At 41.9% G+C, this 21,687-nt stretch overlaps 1 protein-coding gene across 1 annotated transcript in view; it reads left to right on the forward strand.

Moving 5' to 3' along the window:
* The first annotated feature begins 1,929 nt into the window (after nucleotides 1-1,929).
* Nucleotides 1,930-21,687, forward strand: part of LOC115193069 (mucin-2) — a 30,011-nt gene continuing 10,253 nt past the window's right edge. The window contains exons 1-28 of the mRNA XM_029752054.1: nucleotides 1,930-2,054; nucleotides 2,527-2,800; nucleotides 3,335-3,449; nucleotides 3,728-3,818; nucleotides 4,248-4,387; nucleotides 5,004-5,220; nucleotides 5,438-5,563; nucleotides 6,408-6,522; nucleotides 6,935-7,085; nucleotides 7,210-7,323; nucleotides 7,850-7,916; nucleotides 9,268-9,405; nucleotides 9,600-9,764; nucleotides 9,959-10,053; nucleotides 10,298-10,424; nucleotides 10,998-11,253; nucleotides 12,903-12,958; nucleotides 13,197-13,288; nucleotides 13,372-13,523; nucleotides 13,773-13,911; nucleotides 14,098-14,208; nucleotides 14,864-15,043; nucleotides 15,205-15,444; nucleotides 15,723-15,879; nucleotides 16,266-16,394; nucleotides 16,555-16,754; nucleotides 17,211-18,411; nucleotides 18,733-18,869. Of these exons, the coding sequence (XP_029607914.1) occupies nucleotides 1,979-2,054; nucleotides 2,527-2,800; nucleotides 3,335-3,449; nucleotides 3,728-3,818; nucleotides 4,248-4,387; nucleotides 5,004-5,220; nucleotides 5,438-5,563; nucleotides 6,408-6,522; nucleotides 6,935-7,085; nucleotides 7,210-7,323; nucleotides 7,850-7,916; nucleotides 9,268-9,405; nucleotides 9,600-9,764; nucleotides 9,959-10,053; nucleotides 10,298-10,424; nucleotides 10,998-11,253; nucleotides 12,903-12,958; nucleotides 13,197-13,288; nucleotides 13,372-13,523; nucleotides 13,773-13,911; nucleotides 14,098-14,208; nucleotides 14,864-15,043; nucleotides 15,205-15,444; nucleotides 15,723-15,879; nucleotides 16,266-16,394; nucleotides 16,555-16,754; nucleotides 17,211-18,411; nucleotides 18,733-18,869 (5,061 nt within the window). The 5' untranslated portion in view covers nucleotides 1,930-1,978. The remainder of the gene's footprint in view (nucleotides 2,055-2,526; nucleotides 2,801-3,334; nucleotides 3,450-3,727; nucleotides 3,819-4,247; nucleotides 4,388-5,003; nucleotides 5,221-5,437; nucleotides 5,564-6,407; nucleotides 6,523-6,934; nucleotides 7,086-7,209; nucleotides 7,324-7,849; nucleotides 7,917-9,267; nucleotides 9,406-9,599; nucleotides 9,765-9,958; nucleotides 10,054-10,297; nucleotides 10,425-10,997; nucleotides 11,254-12,902; nucleotides 12,959-13,196; nucleotides 13,289-13,371; nucleotides 13,524-13,772; nucleotides 13,912-14,097; nucleotides 14,209-14,863; nucleotides 15,044-15,204; nucleotides 15,445-15,722; nucleotides 15,880-16,265; nucleotides 16,395-16,554; nucleotides 16,755-17,210; nucleotides 18,412-18,732; nucleotides 18,870-21,687) is intronic.

Consider the following 21,687-nt stretch of genomic DNA (forward strand, 5'->3'; position numbering starts at 1 on the left):
GGATTGGTCTTTCCCTTCCCGGGGAGTTTGATGGGACAGCAGCACACTGCCAGGGGTTCCTGCTGCAGCTGGAACTGTATCTGGCGACCGTCTACCCGGCTCCTTTGGGACGTGAGAGGGTGTCCGCCCTCGTCTTTTCCACCTGAGGCAGGGGACAAGGAGCGCCCAAGAGTTCGCCTTTGACTTTCGGACCCTGGCCGCCGGAGCGGGATGGAACGACAGGGCCTTGATCGACCACTATCGTTGCAGCCTGCACGAGGATGTCCGTCGGGAGTTGGCCTGCAGGGACACCACCATCACGTTTGATCAGCTGATGGACCTGTCCATCCGGCTGGATAACCTGCTGACCACCTGGGGACATTCAGATGCAGCTCTGTCGGTTCCATCTCCCAGCACCACCGCTCCGGTGCCGATGGAGCTGGGAGGTGCTGCGTTCAGGGAGGCCGGAGGACTCTTACTGCACACTTCCGGTCGGTGTTGGGTTGGTTCCTCTGGGGGTTCGAGGCAGCAGGCAGGGCACTCTAGCGTCACCCCAGGTGAGCCTGCACCATTCTCATCCAGGGCCCTCTGTTGCCCACCTGTTATTGCAAGTTAACTTTCCTGAGTTTTTCCCAGCATAAGGCACTCGTCGATTCAGGCGCGGTTCTGTTATCACCCATCTCTCCTCTCTTGCACCTGACTTACCTTCAATCAGTTGCGCACATCGTGACAGTGAGTCAAGTAAAGCTGAGATGAGCCGTTGAATTGCAACTCTACTTTGTCTCTATACTGACGCTTAGCTTGTTTGATTGGTGGTTGCTAAAACAACTCTTACTGTAGGGCCCAAATGAGTCAAGTGAAGCTGAGCTGTACAGTGTCGGCCTGGTTACACATCCAGTATAGTTGTTGAATAGGACAATGTAAAAAGGGCCAACCTTATAATGGGTATTAGGCAATTTACTCCAAATAATGTCCATATTCACACAATATCGTTGCTTTTTCAATATTGTTTCATGCTCTAACAACTGGAGTAGAGGTAGCCTAGTAGTTAGAGCGTTGGGCCAGCAACGAAACCCCGAGCTGACAAGGTAAAAATCTGTCATTCTGACCCTGAACAAGGTGGTTAACCCACAGTTCCCCGGGCGCCAAAGATGTGGATGTCAGTTATGGCAGCCCCCCGCACCTCTCTGTTTCAGAAGGGTTGGGTTAAATGCAGAAGACACATTTCACTTGAATGACTAGGTATCCCCCATTCCCTTGAAGTCCTATGGCTGTCCCCATAGGAGAACCCTTTTTGGTTCTATGTAGAACCCTTTTTGGTTTCATGTAGAAACCTTTTGGGTTCCATGTAGAACCCTCTGTGGAACCTAAAATGGTTATTCTACCTGGAACAAAAAATGGTTCTTCAAAGGGATCTCCTATGGTGACCGCCAAACAACCCTTTTAGGTTATGGACATCACCTTGTTTTCTAAGAGGTGCTATACCTTAAATAATCAAATGATGAATCATTGAAGGAGGCACGACACTGTCTCCATTATGAATGTATAGTATTTATTGTAAATCCAAAGTTAAAAACATAGCTTTTTTCATTTTTTAACATTTACTTTCAGGATAAAGGAAATAATAGATAGTAAATGGGACTTCTGAAAGTGGTTGGATTTCCTTAGACAGGGCTGCAATAAACACAAATCTGGGGCACTGTACAATAACATTTTAGAGAACCACTCCTCTTGGCAACGAAGAGAAAATGTTGCTAATTTCCTGCAATTCTTCAAATTTTGCAATGACTTATGCCGTGTTCTTATGTTATCTGATTGCCCAGTCGGTAATCTGGCCCTGTCAATAGACATGTTTACCATGTCTCAATAAAGATGTCTGACATCCTCCTTCTGATGGGTGTGAACTGACAGACACAGATTAAACAATGCCATTATAAAGGAGGCTGTCAAGCAACACTCTACACTTTTACCTGAAGCCCACTTCACCAGGACACTAACTATGGGGTGGACAGCTCTGTGGTTGTGTGTTCTCGCTCTGCCACTAACGAGCGCCATCCAGGTGAAAGCCAAGAAAGGTAAGACGATACAGGATCATTTTGGAAATAGCAGTGATTTATTTTGATCTATGCAGACAAAGACAAACAGTCAAACATAGAAATAGATACTGTATTGAGATGGAGTTAGATTTTTTATTTTATTTAACCTTATTTTAACTAGGCAAGTCAGTTAAGAACAAAATTTGATTTACAATAGATACTATATTGAGATGGCGTTAGATTAAGTTTCTATCTATTTCGAGTCAACCATCAGTCAAGAACAGACACATTTTGTCATTATGAAAATTTTTGGTTGGAGCAAATCTGAGTGAAGTCTGTCTAGGAGTGTCATATTCTATAATATCTTGATTCACAATCCATTAGAATTTGATATTTTGAAATACATGCTGCATTATTTACAATTTACAGCAAAGTAATAAATTGTGTCTCTTTCTGATTCCATACATTTGTGTTTGACTGTTTGTGACTTTTTCTGTTTTCGTCTCCTCAGCGCGCCAGTCCAACCATGTGAACAGCATCTGCAGCACCTGGGGCAGAGAGCACTTCAAGACCTTCGATGGAGACGTGTACCAGTTCCCAGGGACGTGTGAATACAACCTGGCCTCCGACTGCCACTCTGAGTCCTACCAGGAGTTCTCTGTGCACCTGAAGAGGAACGGGGCTACTGAGGCTGAGGAGAACCCTACGGTCAAACACGTAGTGGTCACTATCAACGACCTGGTCTTCCACCTGACCAAGACTCAGGTCGCGGTCAACGGAGAAATGTAAGTTTTCCACTAATGTTTTATGTTATGTGTCCTCTAATTCATCAGGGAAGTCACACTGGAAAAATCTATCTATCTATCTATCTATCTATCTATCTATCTATCTATCTATCTATCTATCTATCTATCTATCTATCTATCTATCTATCTATCTATCATCTGTCTATCTATCTATCTATCTATCTATCTATCTATCTATCTATCTATCTATCTATCTATCTATCTATCTATCTATCATCTATCTATCTATCTATCTATCTATCTATCTATCTATCTATCTATCTATCTATCTATCTATCTATCTATCTATCTATCTATCTATCTATAAAACATTTCCTCTCTGCAAAAAGTAATGGATTTATATTATGCTGTTACCTATTCCCATCTCAGAAAGTACTCTGACATATTTCCAAGGATTCCATTTTGAATTCAAAGGATTTAACTGTCTGTTGTGTCTCTTTGTTGTTAATTGACACATTGGTACATTTCTATGTAATCTCTATTATTAATAATGTTCTTCATCTTTATTCCCAGTGTAACTCTGCCGTACTACAATGGAGGAGTCCAACTGGAGAGGAATGCAGTTTACACCAAACTCTACTCCAAGGTTGGCCTGGTTGTCATGTGGAATGGAGAAGATGCCGTCATGGTAAGCTTTTATAAGAATCAAGACATTACTTAGAAGAATGCATACAGAAGTGTATTTATTTATTTGCTTTGTAAGAATCAATGCGTTCACTGAAATTGACTGCTGTCATTAAACAGTGAACAGCGTAAAACGAACCCGTGCACATGCACAGATACCGTGTGTGACTGTGTGACAGCAAAGCCTTGGGTCTCATCTCAATATCTGCTCTGCTGCTCGTGGCAACAGCATTTCTCTGAGTCTACCTTGAAAAATAGTTGACCCATCACTGTTTGCCTTAGGTGGAGCTGGACACGGAGTATACCAACCGTACCTGTGGTCTCTGTGGAGACTTTAATGGCCTTCCAGTTCACAATGAGTTTATTCATAATGGTGAGCATTTATAAGAATTATTAGCATTACGAATCACAAGCATTAAAACATGTATAGTCATTTATAACACACTTATAATCATGTATATAAATATGTACAAGTATTTATAATGACTTATTCCTGTAAGGTTTTAGGGTGTTAAGTGTAATCAATATATTCCAAGTCGCTAATATTATCGTTTATAATATGTATCGGCACTTATAACGAATTTCTAAGCATTTATCTAAATATTTATAATGACTTATTTAGTTGTTATTATTAACATGCTATTTATTAATATATCCTAAGTGACTGTTATATATTCTTACATCAAGTAACATCATTGTAATTTCACACAGGTTGTAAGTTCATTACTATACATTTATACACATTTATAAGCGTTTCTAATCACTTATTGATGAAGGATGACATCATTTTATTTCCGTGCAGGTCGAAAAGTGAGCCCCATTGAGTTTGGAAACAGGCAGAAGGTCCACAGGCCCAACGAGGATTGTGAAGACCCCTATGAAGAGGAAGAGGAAGATGAACCTGCAGACGTTCAGCCTAAAGAGGACACATGCAAGGAGTTTGTAAGTTCTACCTCATGTCTGTTCAGCCTGACAAATAGACTACAGTATTTCCATGTACTTCACTTCATTCTATTGATTTATTTGACTGCCATATGGAATGAATTAAGTTCAAATATGGTATAATATTATTCGTATTGCAACTAACAACCTCCTCCTCCTTCTCTTCCCCCTCTTCCTCTTTAACCTCTTCCTCGTCCTCTCTTCGTCCTCCTCCTCCTCTGCCTCCTCCTCTCCCACTCCTTCTCTCTCACTCCTCTTCTCCCTCCACCTCCTTTCCACCTCTACCTCCTCCTCCTCCCCCTCCTCTCCCACTCCTTCTCTCCCTCCACCTCCTCCTTTTCTCACACCACCACCTCCTCCCCCTCCTCCTCCTCCTCTCCCACTCCTCCACCTCCACCTCTAAATCCTTCTCTTTCTCTTCCTCCTCTCCCACTCCTCCTCCTCCTCTCCTCCTCCTTCTCTTCCTCCACTTCCTCCTCTTCTCCCTCTACCATCTCCTCCTCCTCTCCCTCCTCTTCCACCTCCTCCTCTTCTCCCTCCTACACGTCCTCCTCCTCTCCCTCCTCATTCACCTATACCTTCTCCTCATTCACCTCTTCCTCCTCCTCCTCCTCAGCATGCCCAGTGTGACCAGCTCCTGCGCTCGCCGTTGTGGAGCTCCTGTGGTGCGGTTGTGAACCCTGAGCCCTACATCCAGGCCTGTATTCAGGACCTGTGTGGCTGCAGCAACACTTCTGATAGCTTCTGTGTCTGCAGCACCCTGGCAGAGTACTCCAGACAGTGCTCCCATGCTGGGGGACAGCCACCCCACTGGAGAACAACAGCCTTCTGTGGTAATGGGACATCTCAATAACTGTCTGGGTGTTCAGGAAAACATTTCTTGGATTACAGTAGAGTTGTAGATCAAAAAGTCACATGCAAGAAATAACTCTTTATTGTCCATAGTCAGCTTCAGATCACACAAATGTTTTAAAAAATAAATAAATATATATATACATATTTACATATAATAATAAAATGCACTATAATTAACTTTCTTTGTTTTCTTAGACAAGCAGTGTCCGTTCAACATGGTGTATCTGGAGAGTGGCTCTCCCTGCATGGATACCTGTACCCACTCAGACACCAGCTCACTGTGTGAAGAACACCTGATGGACGGCTGCTTTTGCCCTCACGGTCAGCCTTTAACCAGAACACACCTCAATGTATCAGTATAACAGTGATGATGTTATATATTTAGTCATAATACACATTTGGTTTACATTTAGTAATAATAAATATAATTTATAAAATGTATTTGTACAGATTTCTTTATTTTACAGTTATTTCCATTATACCACAAATAGCATTAGACTAACTCACTGTTTCTCATTCTGTGACTTTCATGACGTATGTTTTCACCACTCTGTAGGGACTGTGGTGACGTTCCTGACATGACGTATGTTTTCACCACTCTGTAGGGACTGTGGTGACGTTCTAGACATGTTGTATGTTTTCACCACTCTGTAGGGACTGTGGTGACGTTCATGATGACATGTTGTATGTTTTCACCACTCTGTAGGGACTGTGGTGACGTTCATGATGACATGACGTATGTTTTCACCACTCTGTAGGGACTGTGGTGACGTTCATGACATGTTGTATGTTTTCACCACTCTGTAGGGACTGTGGTGACGTTCATGATGACATGTTGTATGTTTTCACCACTCTGTAGGGACTGTGGTGACGTTCATGATGACATGTTGTATGTTTTCACCACTCTGTAGGGACAGTGGTGACGTTCATGATGACATGTTGTATGTTTTCACCACTCTCTAGGGACTGTGGTGACGTTCATGACATGCTGTATGTTTTCACCACTCTGTAGGGACAGTGGTGACGTTCATGATGACATGTTGTATGTTTTCACCACTCTGTAGGGACTGTGGTGACGTTCATGACATGTTGTATGTTTTCACCACTCTGTAGGGACTGTGGTGACGTTCATGATGACATGTTGTATGTTTTCACCACTCTGTAGGGACTGTGTTTGATGACATCTCAAAGCGGGGGTGTATCACTCAGGACCAGTGTCAGTGCAAACATGACAAAGTTTACAACTCTGGAGAAGTATTCAGACAGGACCGTGAGGAATGGTGAGTCAAATGTTTAGACTTGAAGTGCTCAATGTAAAGCACTGTACATTTAAAATAACAAGTTAAGTTCAGACAGAAGTCGTAGCAGAGGGTTCATGTATCTGGTTTATCCTGTAAATGACTTCATCATTTGTTCTGTGTCTGTGATTCAGTGTCTGTCACCATGGTCAGTGGTCCTGTAAATGACTTCATAATTTATTCTGTGTCTGTGATTCAGTGTCTGTCACCATGGTCAGTGGTCCTGTAAATGACTTCATCATTTGTTCTGTGTCTGTGATTCAGTGTCTGTCACCATGGTCAGTGGTCCTGTAAATGACTTCATCATTTGTTCTGTGTCTGTGATTCAGTGTCTGTCACCATGGTCAGTGGTCCTGTAAATGACTTCATCATTTGTTCTGTGTCTGTGATTCAGTGTCTGTCACCATGGTCAGTGGTCCTGTAAAAGTCTTCCCAGCCCTGCTACATGTGCAGTTGAGGAGGGTTCACACGTGACGACCTTCGATGGAAAAGCATACACCTTCCATGGGGACTGCTACTACCCCTTAGCCAAGGTGGAAAGCAAGGTAACTGACAATTACACTATACTTTTATGAAGAGACAATCTAGATGATAAGTGGATGGCATTTTATATGTCACAACGTTTTCTCATCATTTTTTTGTTTTTTTTGTTTCCCTTCTCTGTTTCAGGATGAAGCCAGTCCAAAGTTCACTGTGCTGGTCCAGCTGGTTCCCTGTATAAGACAGAAGTTTGACACTTGCCTCAAGAGTGTTGTGGTTTTGCTAAACAATGATAGAAACAACGTGAGTATTACCTTCATTAAAAGATGGACATTTGACATATACACTTAAGCATATACACATGTATATTATACACCATCTCTATGTATGTTCGGTCAGGTCCAAATTAAAAGGCATCCTTGATAAAGATGAGCAAAAAATACTATTAAATAAAGGTCTTTGGCCACGCACACCAGTGGTGGGTTTGGTATCAAAAGAAGAATCATATGCAAAACAGAGCCTGATACCTGCTGTATAAAATGGTGGTGGATCTTTGATGTTATGGGGCTGTTATGCTTCCACTGGTCTGTATTGAGGAATGGTCTAAGATCCTTCCCAATGTGTTCTTCAATCTCCTAAAATCTTCTAGAGAAAGGCTCAGTATTGTTATCCTCGCAGGGTGAGGTATTGAAAAATAATGAAAACAGGGGTGCCAATCATTTTGGATCTGACTGTATAAGTACGTATATGTATGTAAAATGTATATACTGCACATCTAGTCTTGTGTTGAATAGGATTAGTTGGTCATGGCTATTGTTTTCTTTTCCAGGCTTTGGTGATTACCGCCGATGGGAAACTCAGCCACAATGCACAGATCACTCTGCCTTACAATACAGGTGGGAAATTGAATAATTAAAATCTTAAGGTGGTTACGCCTAAAATGACATACCCAAATCTAACTGCCTGTAGCTCAGGCCCTGAAGCAAGGATATGCCTATTCTTGGTGCCATTTGAAAGGAAACACTTTGAAGTTTGTGGAAATGTGAAAGGAATGTCGGAGAATATAACACAATAGATCTGGTTAAAGATAATACAAAGAAAAAAACAACTGTCCTATTGTATTTGTTTGTTCCATCATCTTTGAAATGCAAGAGAAAGGCCATAATGTATTATTCCAGCCCTCAGGTGCAATTTAGATTTTGGCCACTAGATGGCAGCAGTGTATGTTCAAAGTTTTAGACTGATCCAATGAACCATTGCATTTCTGTTGAAAATGTTTTATCAAGACTGCCCAAATGTGCCAAATTTCTTTATTAATAACTTTTCATGTTCAAAATTGTGCACTCTCCTCAAACAATAGCATGGTATTCTTTCACTGTAATAGCTACTGTAAATTGGACAATGCAGTTAGATTAACAAGAATTTAAGCTTTTTGCCAATATCAGATATGTCTTATGTCCTGGTAAATGTTCTTGATACTTATAACCTAATGCTAGTCGCATTAGCCTATGTTAACTCAAACGTCCCAAGGGACACTGATCCCACAGAAGTTATTAAGCAATAATGCCCGAGAGGGTGTGATATATGGCCAATATACCATGGCTAAAGGCTGTTCTTGGGCACGACGCAACATCTCTTACCAATGGTACATTGGTCACATACTACAATCCCCCAATGTGCTTTATTGCTATTATAAACTGGTTACCAACGTAATTAGAGCAGTAAAAATAAAACGTTTTGTCATACGGTCTGATATAACACATCTGTCAGCCAATCAGCATTGAGGGCTCGAACCACCCAGTTTATAATAAAGATTATGCACACCCTTCTATGTTCTGAAAGTGCAACCAGTAACATATAATGAAACATAGAATGAAACATTCGCCTGTATAAATATCAACTACCTAATTCTATGTATTATTACACTATACTTCCAAAGCTATTTACACAGCATTAAGTACAGTAATGTTTAGTGTTATTAAATAGACATTTTTTAAATAAAAAATGAATAATATTTAATTTTGGTAATCCCCCACCCCACTCCCCCACCCGTCCTTTCTGTTCCCAGCTGACATTAGTGTACGGTGTCCATATTAGGACAACCTCAGTCTCAGCAGGAGCTCTTTCAGTCTTGTTCCCAGTTGACATTAGTGTATGGTGTCTATATTAGGACTACCTCAGTCTCAGCAGGAGCTCTTTCAGTCTTGTTCCCAGCTGACATTAGTCTATTTGTTTTTCTTCCCATAGCTGGCATCAGTGTGTTCAAGCCGTCATCGTTCCACATAATGCTCCAGACAAGCTTTGGGCTGCAGGTTCAGATCCAGCTGGTCCCTATCATGCAGGTCTATGTCACCCTGGATGAGAGCTACAAGACCAAGACACAAGGTAAGTTAACTCCCAAGTTGTAGGCATATACCTCTGAAGGTGAACAGATATCAGTTATATATGGAGTTTAAATTCTACTTTATGCAAATGGGGTTTATATGGTGTTGATTTCTGTATGGTGTAGGTTCATATGGTGTTGATTTCTGTTTGGTGTAGGTTTATATGGTGTTGATTTTTGTTTCTATTTCTTCTAGGTCTGTGTGGGAACTTCAACAAGGTTCTGTCTGATGACATGAAGACCCCTCAGGGTATGGTGGAGGGAACAGCCTCTTCATTTGGGAACTCCTGGAAGGCTAATCCTACCTGCAAAGACAGAGAGGAGAGGCTGGACGACCCCTGCTCCCTCAGTGTGGAGAATGGTAAGCCCTCTTCACTAACTCTTTATTAATTGAAGGATAACCCTTACATAACACAATAAAAAGCAGAACACAAGCATTTCATAAATGTTTATGTCAACAACCGCAGTATCATGTCATTGGATCCAAAGCGATGCAGCAAGCAGCAGTTTATACAGTATCAGACGTATTTGAACTCTTACCACCTGTTTACTCAGAGAACTATGCTAAACATTGGTGCTCCATGCTAAGAAGTTCTGACAGCACTTTTGCCAAGTGCCATGCCATGGTGGACCCCGAGCTTTACTACAAGGTAATACATTTTTTGTATAACTGGAACTGTAACATTACATTGAGTTACATCTTGTTTGGAATGCTCACAATTATATCTTGGCTGGTTTGTGGTATATGTACACTTGTACATATTTGTCCTGAACTTTCTTACTGTTTTTAATGCTGTTTGTAATACTGTTTGTCATGCAAAAGCTCTGGCCAATGAGATTTGTTATATATTTATTACATATGGAACATTTACTTAAACTTGATATTTTCTGCAGCGATGCACGTACGCTAGCTGCAACTGTGAGAAGAGTGAAGACTGCCTGTGTGCCGTCTTCTCATCCTATGTGCGAGACTGTGCTACCAAGGGAGTGGTCCTGTCGGGCTGGAGAGAGAACGTGTGTGGTAAGTGATTTACACTTCTCATATTTATGTCTTGTCGTATATTAGTGAAAGGAGATGACAGTGTAGGCCTCTCCTGGCTACCAATGAAAGGTTCACTAATATTCTGATTAGAATATACGCATTCTGCAAATGGTTCTACTGCCATCGCTAAAAGTATGGAGACAGGGGACAACCCTGGCAAATTTCACTGCCATTGCAAAAAGTAGGGGAGACAGGGGACAACCATGGCAGATTCAACTGTCATTGCAAAAAGTAGAGGAGACAGGGGGTAACCCTGACAAATTCCCCTACTCAGGGGAAATTGCGTTAACCAGTTGACCGTCTGTGGATGTTTCTAAAAGTTTTTATTGTGGCATCTTGTTTGTATGACAAACACATTTTTCATTTCCTCTTGGGGAATAAATGAATACCTTGACCAGAGCTAAAAAATAAAGTACCGTGTCTTGTCAACTTTAACAACACTTACTTACTTAATCCTCTTCCTTCCTGGAGTAAAATAGAGCCTTTAGTAAAGTTTTCCAACACTGCCAATCTTAACTTTATCCAACACTTTCCATATTTCCCTGCAACCAGACAAATACACTGGTAACTGCCCAGCGTCTCAGACCTACTCTGACCAGCTCCAGAGATGTCAGCTGACCTGTAGCTCCCTGGCCAGCAAACGGCAGGGTTGTACCAACGACTTCCTCCCCGTGGATGGTTGCTCCTGCCCGGACGGACTCTACATGGATGACAGGGGCACCTGTGTACCCATGGACAAATGCCCCTGCTTCCACAACGGGGTCCACATCAAGCCTGGGAAGTCCATCAACATTCAGGAGGAACACTGGTAAGAGACTGTTTCCATCTAATAAAGTATCTAGCTAACCTATTTAACTGACTACTGTTGTGTCTTTGGCTATGCCGGATTAAGTGATATGACATGCTATCCTATAAAATCCTTTCTCTGTAATTAATATCACCTGATTAGCTAATCATGTAAATGCAATTAACTAGAAAGTCGGGACACCACGGAAGAGTGTTTATAGAGCCGTTATCTTCCGAATAAACTCTTAAAAACGTAGTAATTTTTCACATCGATAGCCATCAATATTAATGCTCATTTTATTTTCAGTCTCATAATGAAAGTTGTAAATTCTGGGTTATCTTCACGAACCCTGGCTAACAAGTTGAATCAGCAATACAAAAATGGGTTTAATTATTTATATACCAAATACCTAAACGAATCACACAGAATTACATGTACACAGAATGCAAATTATGTCATACAGAAATTGGCCCTGGTGGACGGAGCCGACATGGCGGCTTGTTACACAAAGAAAGGGGGTTGGGCTTGAATGAAAGAGCGGGAAGACTGAGGAACAAAAGAAACAGCAGCTATGCTATCGTAAATACATTATCGTATGCAGTCTAAATTACCGCCCATTTGGAAAAGGAAAATGCAATAAATATTTACTCTGAGCTGCGCTTCAGTAGGTTGGTCGTAGATGCTGGCCGTGTTGGCCAACAGAGATCTTCCTGTCCTCGGAAGAATGTCTCTGGTGGTAAATTGGATACATTGTGGTATCTTCGTCGTGTGTTAGACTGGATCTGTCGTCCGTCCTTTCCTAGCCCACGTCTACAGCGGCCGCTGCTAACTCAACGGCTAGGAAGTATCAATCTCTGTAGTGAATAAGCTCAAAGTTCATACCATTTGCCACCAAAGCTCACGCCGAGGTTGGCTTAGTTCTGTACTTGACATGTGTGTCCTTTTAACGCAGAGGCTGCAGACCTCCATAGTGGAACCCTGGTTACATTGTGTCATTGTCTTATATAGTGGCGAGGGGAGAAGGGTGTGTTTCATCGTTTATAACCCCTGTCTCTTCACAGGGGCGGGCCACTGATTAAGCAGGGCACTTTCCTTATGAAAACCCAATTCTCTCATTTGGAAGCTAAAATTACATTTGATCTCCTAACAAACAATCTCAATATCAAACATTTAAATGGCACAACAATTCCATGTGAATTTGATAACTAGAATGTGTGGACTTTCCCAGGTACAGTTTATGTCATCCTGTCATCAGTCATAATGTCTCAGATGACAACCGAACTGACATCCATACTCATTAAGTTCCAACCCATATTTCCAATTGGTTCTATTACTGAAATGTGGTTCCTTTTCCCCATTTGTTTGATGTTTCCAGACTCTCTATATTTAACAAAGGCTATTCAACAGTCCTTCAGTAGGGTCAGAATGAGAGGGGAAGGGAGAAAGGTATTTATGGGGGGGGTCATAAACCTTACCCACAGGCCAACGTCATGACACTACTTACCGACCTACCTACCTACCCCGCCCACCGCCCACCTACTTATTTACCTAACTTACCTACCTACCAAAGCAGCAAATATGTCCTATTACCTGCTAGTATAAAAATTACACAATCCTGCAATGTTATTCCAATATTAAAATAGCTCTTAATATCATGTGTGTTCTTCTAGTGTCTGCAACAATGGGAAGCTTCACTGCCGTTCCTGGAAAATGCGTTCAGAGAGTAGTAAGTAGCCTTTCTGTGTCCATTTGCTATTCATATCCCATTATCCCTTTGATGTATACAGTATTTGACCTAGACTTGGCCTCAAATACTATATGAGAGATAATTTCAATTACTTGAGTCCAGGACTTGGCTTAATCTGTTTTAAACCGGCCCTAGAAGTATTTGAAAGATAGTATTTGAACCCAGATCTAATTTGACAACTTGTTGTGTAATAATAATTAAACTTCTTCTGTTACAGCCTGCCAGTCGCCGAAGGTATTCTTGAACTGCTCCAATGACCTGGGAGTACAGTGTTCACGGAGCTGTAGGAACCCGGATTTCATGGACTGTGTGAGTTGACTTGCTGACTTCCATTAGTACCTGACCTAAGGGCTGTGATCTTTATTTAATTCCGTCTCTCTCCTTGACCACAGTTCTCCGCAGAGTGTGAGTCTGGGTGCAAGTGTCCCATGAGTCTGTGGGAGGATGGGAAAGGTATGTGTGTGAAAAAACATGAATGCCCATGCAGCCATGATGGATTCCTCTACGCCCCAGGAAAACAGATCCCAAACGGATGTAACACTTGGTGAGTTATTGAGGTTTTATGGTTATATGTTATTATCTGATCAAAAACGATACTGTGCAAGGTTATGCGGTATGATATGACGTTATATTATACGGCACCATAAATAATAGAAATTCTAGACTAAAATAAAATGGAATGAGATTTCATGACACAAAATGAGGGCTTCCATCATCCTTTCTAGCTAATGTGATCATGATTGTTTTTGAAGAGGATATTTGACTTAGTGTCTCTCATACTGTACACATGTAGCACCTGTAAGAGTGGGAAATGGGACTGCACAGATAAGAAGTGCCCAGGAACCTGTACCATTTACGGCAGTGGCCATTACAAAACCTTTGATGAGCGCACGTATGGCTTCCAAGGAAAATGTGGCTATGTGGCTGTCCAGGTAATCAATGCTTATCAGGACATCTCAATACATTGCAATTTATTTCAATTAAGTGGTGATGTGTTTTTATACAAAAATGTTTGTATAATAGTACTGCTGTTGTATTCTATATTACCAACTAATCATTTAAATTGCAAAAGTATAATTTGGTTTCTAAAGTACTCTCTCCCTATGTCTCTCTTTAAGAACAAATGTGGGAACCAGCCTGGCCAGGACAAGTTCATGGTGATCACAGAGAACATACCGTGTGGAACCACAGGCACCACTTGCTCCAAGTCTGTCAGGGTTCAACTGGGGGTAAGACTGGACAAAAAACACACTCGAACATGCGGCTGGTGGCACCTTCAATGGGAAGGATGGGCTCATAGTAATGGCTGGAACAGAATGAATGGAAGGGCATCAAATGCATGACTGGTTTTGTTGTGTTTGATACCATTCCATTTACTCCACTCTAGGCTTTATAATGAGCCATTCTCCTTTCTATACCGGTTGAATCATAATGAGAGATCATTTGACATTCAAACACACAAAAAATACATAATTTTGCATTATTTAGCAAATGCTCTTATTCAGAGCGACTTATTCAGAGTGACAGTACAATTAGTGAATTCAACTAAAGTAGGTAAAATCACCATCACAATCATTGCAAGTAAAACTTTCTTCCAAATAGCCACTAACTGCAAAAATCAGTACGAAATTCAAGCATTTTTTTTTCTTCATAAAAAGCTTTAGAAAGTGTATTGTCTGTCATAGTTTTGCAAAATTCCGGTAACTTTCCCCAAATTCCCTGTTTTTCCACAAATCATAATTGCAATTTTTCTGAAATTACGAAGGAATAAGGAGGAATTCCTTGAAATCCTTTCTGGAAAACCTGGGATTTTGGGGAAAGTTACCAGAATTTTTCAACCCTGATTGTCTGTGAACAGGAAGTGCTAAATCCTTATCCTTACAGAGAACAGAGCTGAAACTATCAAAGGGAATCTATGAAGTGGTGGACCTAGGAGTGGGCTCTCAGATCCAGTACCGAGTGAGGACCGTCGGTCTGTACCTGATTGTTGAGTCAGACATCGGGATCGCAGTGCTGTGGGACCGCAAAACTACTGTCCGCATCATCCTGGAGCCACAGCATAGTGTACGTTTAGTGTTGAAGAGTTAACTCATAGAGAGCAGAACCTGTGATGAAACAGACTTGAAATAGATGAACAAGACATCAGACATTATTGTGTATTGCTAACAGTGATTGATTTGATACAGTTCCACTGTGTATGCCTTATCGTTTCTATGTGTCTATAGGGAGCAGTGTGCGGCCTGTGTGGGAACTATAATGGAGACGGCAGAGATGACTTCACCACGCAAGGTCAGCTGATAGTCAGCAGCCCTGTGGATTTTGCTAACAGCTGGAAAGTGTCAAGCACTTGCCCCGACGCAGAAAGCAACGTCGACCCATGTGGAGCCAGACCCAACCGTCACAACTGGGCTAAGATGCAGTGCAGCATCATCACAGGACAGACTTTCCAACCGTGCCACAAGAAGGTACAATGCTGCAGCGGATTGCTATGAATATACCATACAATTATAAACCTAGTGAAAGTATCAGACAGAACACTGAAAGACTGGTGGACAGTCAAACTTCTGAACCAAAAAATACACCCAAATCGTTTAAAACATTGACTTTCTTGTCATCCTCAATGATTTTATTCATGAACATGTCTGTTGATATATGTGTTTTGAAAAATGCTCTAAGAAACAAACAAAACTAAAAAATACAATATTAGTGCATCTTGTGTGTTCTCTCTGTATGTGTTTTACAGGTAGATCCTACTCTGTTCTTTGAGAACTGTGTGAAAGACTCCTGTGCCTGTGATACTGGTGGAGACTGTGAGTGTTTCTGTACAGCTGTAGCAGCCTACGCCCAGGCCTGCACTGAAGCTGGAGTCTGTGTTGCATGGAGAACACCAGAAATTTGTCGTAAGTACAACAAATATTTTTGGGGTTCATTATGCTTGTGTTCCAAAGGTCACACACTTCCACTGTTTGACTGTCAGGCTTGGCATTGAAATGATTTGACATGTCTGATGTAATTTCACTGATTAGAATTTACAATGCTAAGTAAATGAATAAGTTGTTGAAAGAACCCAAACTTGGAGACAATGTGAGGATGTGGATCTAAAGTATATTTTAGCTTGTTGGTTTAAACAGATATCTTAATGTGTAACGTTATAGTGGATCACTTTTGACCAGGGTACCTAGGGTTCTGATAAAAAGTAATGCACTTCAAATGGAATAGGGTGCCATTTGCTGAGGGCATGCAATGTGTATTCAGTGTATGAACCTGTACGTTTTCCCTCTTGTAGCTGTGTTCTGTGACTACTACAACGATCCAGGTGAATGTGAATGGCATTACAGCCCTTGCCACACACCTTGCTACAAGACCTGTCTGAATCCAAATGGGACCTGTAACAACCCTCTTCCAAATCTGGAAGGTGAGGCAGCATACTATTTGATTTGATTGGCACCAGCCTGTATGTTTGTTCCATATGCACATGCCCTTCTTAAACAAAGTATTGATATGTTTTTTGACCTCAACTTTATTAAATGTAATAACTAAATCAAAACAACTAAATCACACTGTCTTCTTTATAGGTTGTTACCCACAATGCCCTCCAGAAACGCCTATATTTGATGAAGAGACCGGGGAGTGTGTTGAGACATGTAATAAAACAACAACACCACCACCAACAACAACCCCCCAGACAACCACACCAACACCACCAACAACAACCCCCCAGACAACCACACCAACACCACCAACAACACCGTGGACACCAACAACTACCACATTGACAACAGAACCTCCAACAACAACACCAATACCACCACCAACAACAACACCAATACCAACAACAACCACCACAACAATGCCAACAACAACCACACCATCACCACCAATACCACCAACAACAACAACAACACCAATACCACCAACAACAACCACACCAATAACAACAACAACAACAACAACACCAATACCACCAACAACAACCACCACACCAATACCACCACCAACAACAACCACACCGACACCAACAACAACCACACCAACACCAACAACAACAACAAAAATACCAACAACAACACCAATACCACCAACAACAACACCAATGCCAACAACAACAACAACAACAACAACAACACCAATACCAACAACAACAACAACAACAACAACAACAACACCAATACCAACAACAACTACAACACCAATACCACCAACAACAACAACACCAATACCACCAACAACTACAACACCAATACCAACAACAACAGCAACACCAACAACAACAACACCAATACCACCAACAACTACAACACCAATACCACCAACAACTACCCCCCAGACAACAGAGCCAACAACTACTCCTTGTATTCCTACCTGTGAGTGGTCAGAATGGTATGATGAAGATGATGATAAAGACAAGAGTGACTGGGAAACGTATTGGAATATCACACAGAGTGGAAAAGAAGTGTGTGAAGATCCACAGGATATTGAATGTGTAGCTACAGACTACCCTGATATGAGCTTAGAGGACTTTGTAGCTTCGACAGGACAAGTTGTGGAGTGCGATGTTGACTTCGGTTTAATATGTGAAGAAAATAAACAGACTCAGAGACCATTTAAGTGCAAGAACTATAAGATTAGAGTCCTCTGTTGCGTTGAATGTTTATCAACAACATCACCAAAACCAACAACAACAGCAACACCACCACCAACAACAACACAATTACCACCAACATCTACCACCCCAAAACCACCAACAACAACCACACCAATACCACCAACAACAACCACACCAATACCAACAACAACAACCACACCAATACCAACAACAACAACCACACCAATACCAACAACAACCACACCAATACCTCCAACAACAACAACACCAATACCAACAACAACAACCACACCAATAACAACAACAACAACCACACCAATACCAACAACAACAACAACTACACCAATACCACCAACAACAACACCAATACCAACAACAACCACACCAATACCAACGACAACAACACCAACACCACCAACAACTACAACAACAACAACACCAACAACTACCACACCAATACCAACGACAACAACACCAACACCACCAACAACTACAACAACAACAACACCAACAACTACAACACCAACACCAACAACAACCACACCAATACCTCCAACAACAACAACACTAATACCACCAACAACAACCACACCAATAACAACAACAACAACACCAATACCACCAACAACAACAACACTAATACCAACATCAACAACAACAACACCAGTACCAACAACAACCACACCAATACCAACGACAACAACACTAACACCACCAACAACTACAACAACAACAACACCAACAACTACAACACCAATACCAACAACAACAACACCAACACCACCAACAACTACAACACCAACAACACCAACAACTACAACACCAATACCACCAACAACAACCACACCAATACCACCAACAACAACAACACCAAAGCCAACACAACCACCAACAACAACAACCACACCAATGCCAACAACAACCACACCAACACCACCAACAACAACCACACCAATACCAACAACAACAACACCAATACCACCACCAACAACAACACCAACACCAACACCCCCAACAACAACAACCACCACACCAATGCCAACATCAACCACACCAATACCACCAACAACAACCACACCAACACCACCAACACCACCAACAACAACAACCACCACACCAATGCCAACATCAACCACACCAACACCACCACCAACAACAACAACAACAACACCAACAACAACAACAACAACAACAACAACACAACCAACAACAACCACACCAATACCACCAACAACAACAACAACCACCACACCAACACCAACAACAACAACACCACCAACAACAACCACACCAACACCACCAACAACAACACCAAAACCACCACCACCATCAACAACAACAACACCAATGCCAACAACAACCACACCAATACCAACAACAACAACAACACCAACAACTACAACACCAATACCACCAACAACTACAACACCAATACCACCAACAACTACAACACCAACACCACCACCAACAACAACACCAATACCACCACCAACAACAACACCAACACCACCAACAACAACCACACCAATAACAACAACAACAAAAACAGCACCAACACCAACAACACCAATACCACCAACAACTACAACACCAATACCACCAACAACTACCCCCCAGACAACAGAGCCAACAACTACTCCTTGTATTCCTACCTGTGAGTGGTCAGAATGGTATGATGAAGATGATGATAAAGACAAGAGTGACTGGGAAACGTATTGGAATATCACACAGAGTGGAAAAGAAGTGTGTGAAGATCCACAGGATATTGAATGTGTAGCTACAGACTACCCTGATACGAGCTTAGAGGACTATGTAGCTTCGACAGGACAAGTTGTGGAGTGCGATGTTGACTTCGGTTTAATATGTGAAGAAAATAAACAGACTCAGAGACCATTTAAGTGCAAGAACTATAAGATTAGAGTCCTCTGTTGCGTTGAATGTTTATCAACAACATCACCAAAACCAACAACAGCAGCAACACCACCACCAACATCTACCAGCCCAAAACCACCAACAACAACCACACCAATACCACCAACAACCACACCAATAACAACAACAACAACCACACCAATACCACCAACAACAACAACTACACCAATACCAACAACAACCACACCAATACCTCCAACAACAACAACACTAATACCACCAACAACAACCACACCAATACCAACAACAACAACAACAACAACCACACCAATACCAACAACAACTACACCAATACCAACAACAACCACACCAATACCTCCAACAACAACAACACCAATACCACCAACAACTACAACACCAATACCACCAACAACAACCACACCAATGCCAACAACAACATACACAACAACAACAACACCAACAACTACAACACCAATACCACCAACAACAACATACACAACAACAACAACACCAACAACTACAACACCAACACCACCAACAACTACAACACCAATACCACCAACAACAACGACACCAATACCACCAACAACAACCACACCAATACCACCAACAACAACCACAACAATAACAACAACAACAACAACACCAATACCAACAACAACTACAACACCAATACCACCAACAACAACAACACCAATACCACCAACAACAACAACAACACCAATACCACCAACAACAACCACACCAATACCAACAACAACCACACCAACACCACCACCAACAACAACACCAACACCACCAACAACAACAACAACCACACCAATACCACCAACAACAACCACACCAATACCACCACCAACAAGCACACCAATACCACCAACAACAACCACACCAATAACAACAACAACAACAACACCAATACCAACAACAACTACAACACCAATACCACCAACAACAACAACACCATTACCACCAACAACTACAACACCAATACCACCAACAACAACAACAACACCAATACCACCAACAACAACCACACCAATAACAACAACAACAACACCAACACCACCAACAGATACCACACCAATACCAACAACAACCACACCAATACCACCACCAACACAACCAACAACTACAACACCAACACCACCAACAACTACAACACCAATACCACCAACAACAACCACACCAATACCACCACCACCAACAACAACAACACCAATGACAACAACAACCACACCAACACCACCATCAACAACCACACCAATACCACCAACAACAACACCACCAATTCCACCAACAACAACAACATCAATACCACCAACACCACCAACAACAACAACAACCACACCAATGCCAACAACAACCACACCAAAACCGACAACAACAACACCAACACCACCAACAACAACACCAATACCACCACCAACAACAACACCACCAACAACAACAACACCAATACCACCACCAACAACAACAACACCACCAACAACTACCACACCAATACCACCAACAACAACACCAGCAACAACCACAACAACCACACAAATGCCAACAACAACCACACAAATACCACCAACACCAACAACAACAACACCACCACCACCAACAACAACAACACCAATGACAACAACAACCACACCAACACCACCATCAACAACCACACCAATACCACCAACAACAACACCACCAATTCCACCAACAACAACAACATCAATACCACCAACACCACCAACAACAACAACAACCACACCAATGCCAACAACAACCACACCAAAACCGACAACAACAACACCAACACCACCAACAACAACACCAATACCACCACCAACAACAACACCACCAACAACAACAACACCAATACCACCACCAACAACAACAACACCACCAACAACTACCACACCAATACCACCAACAACAACACCAGCAACAACCACAACAACCACACAAATGCCAACAACAACCACACAAATACCACCAACACCAACAACAACAACACCTATGCCACCAACAAAAACAACAACCACACCAGTTCCACCAACAACAACAACACCAACACCAATACCACCAACAACACCACCAACACCACCACCAACAACAACAACAACAACAACAATTCCACCAACATCAACAACACCAATAACAACACCAACAACAACACCAATACCAACAACAACACCAACACCACCACCACCAACAACAACACCAA

The sequence above is a fragment of the Salmo trutta genome, chromosome 4 (genome assembly GCF_901001165.1).
Source record: "Salmo trutta chromosome 4, fSalTru1.1, whole genome shotgun sequence".
NCBI lineage: Eukaryota > Metazoa > Chordata > Actinopteri > Salmoniformes > Salmonidae > Salmo > Salmo trutta.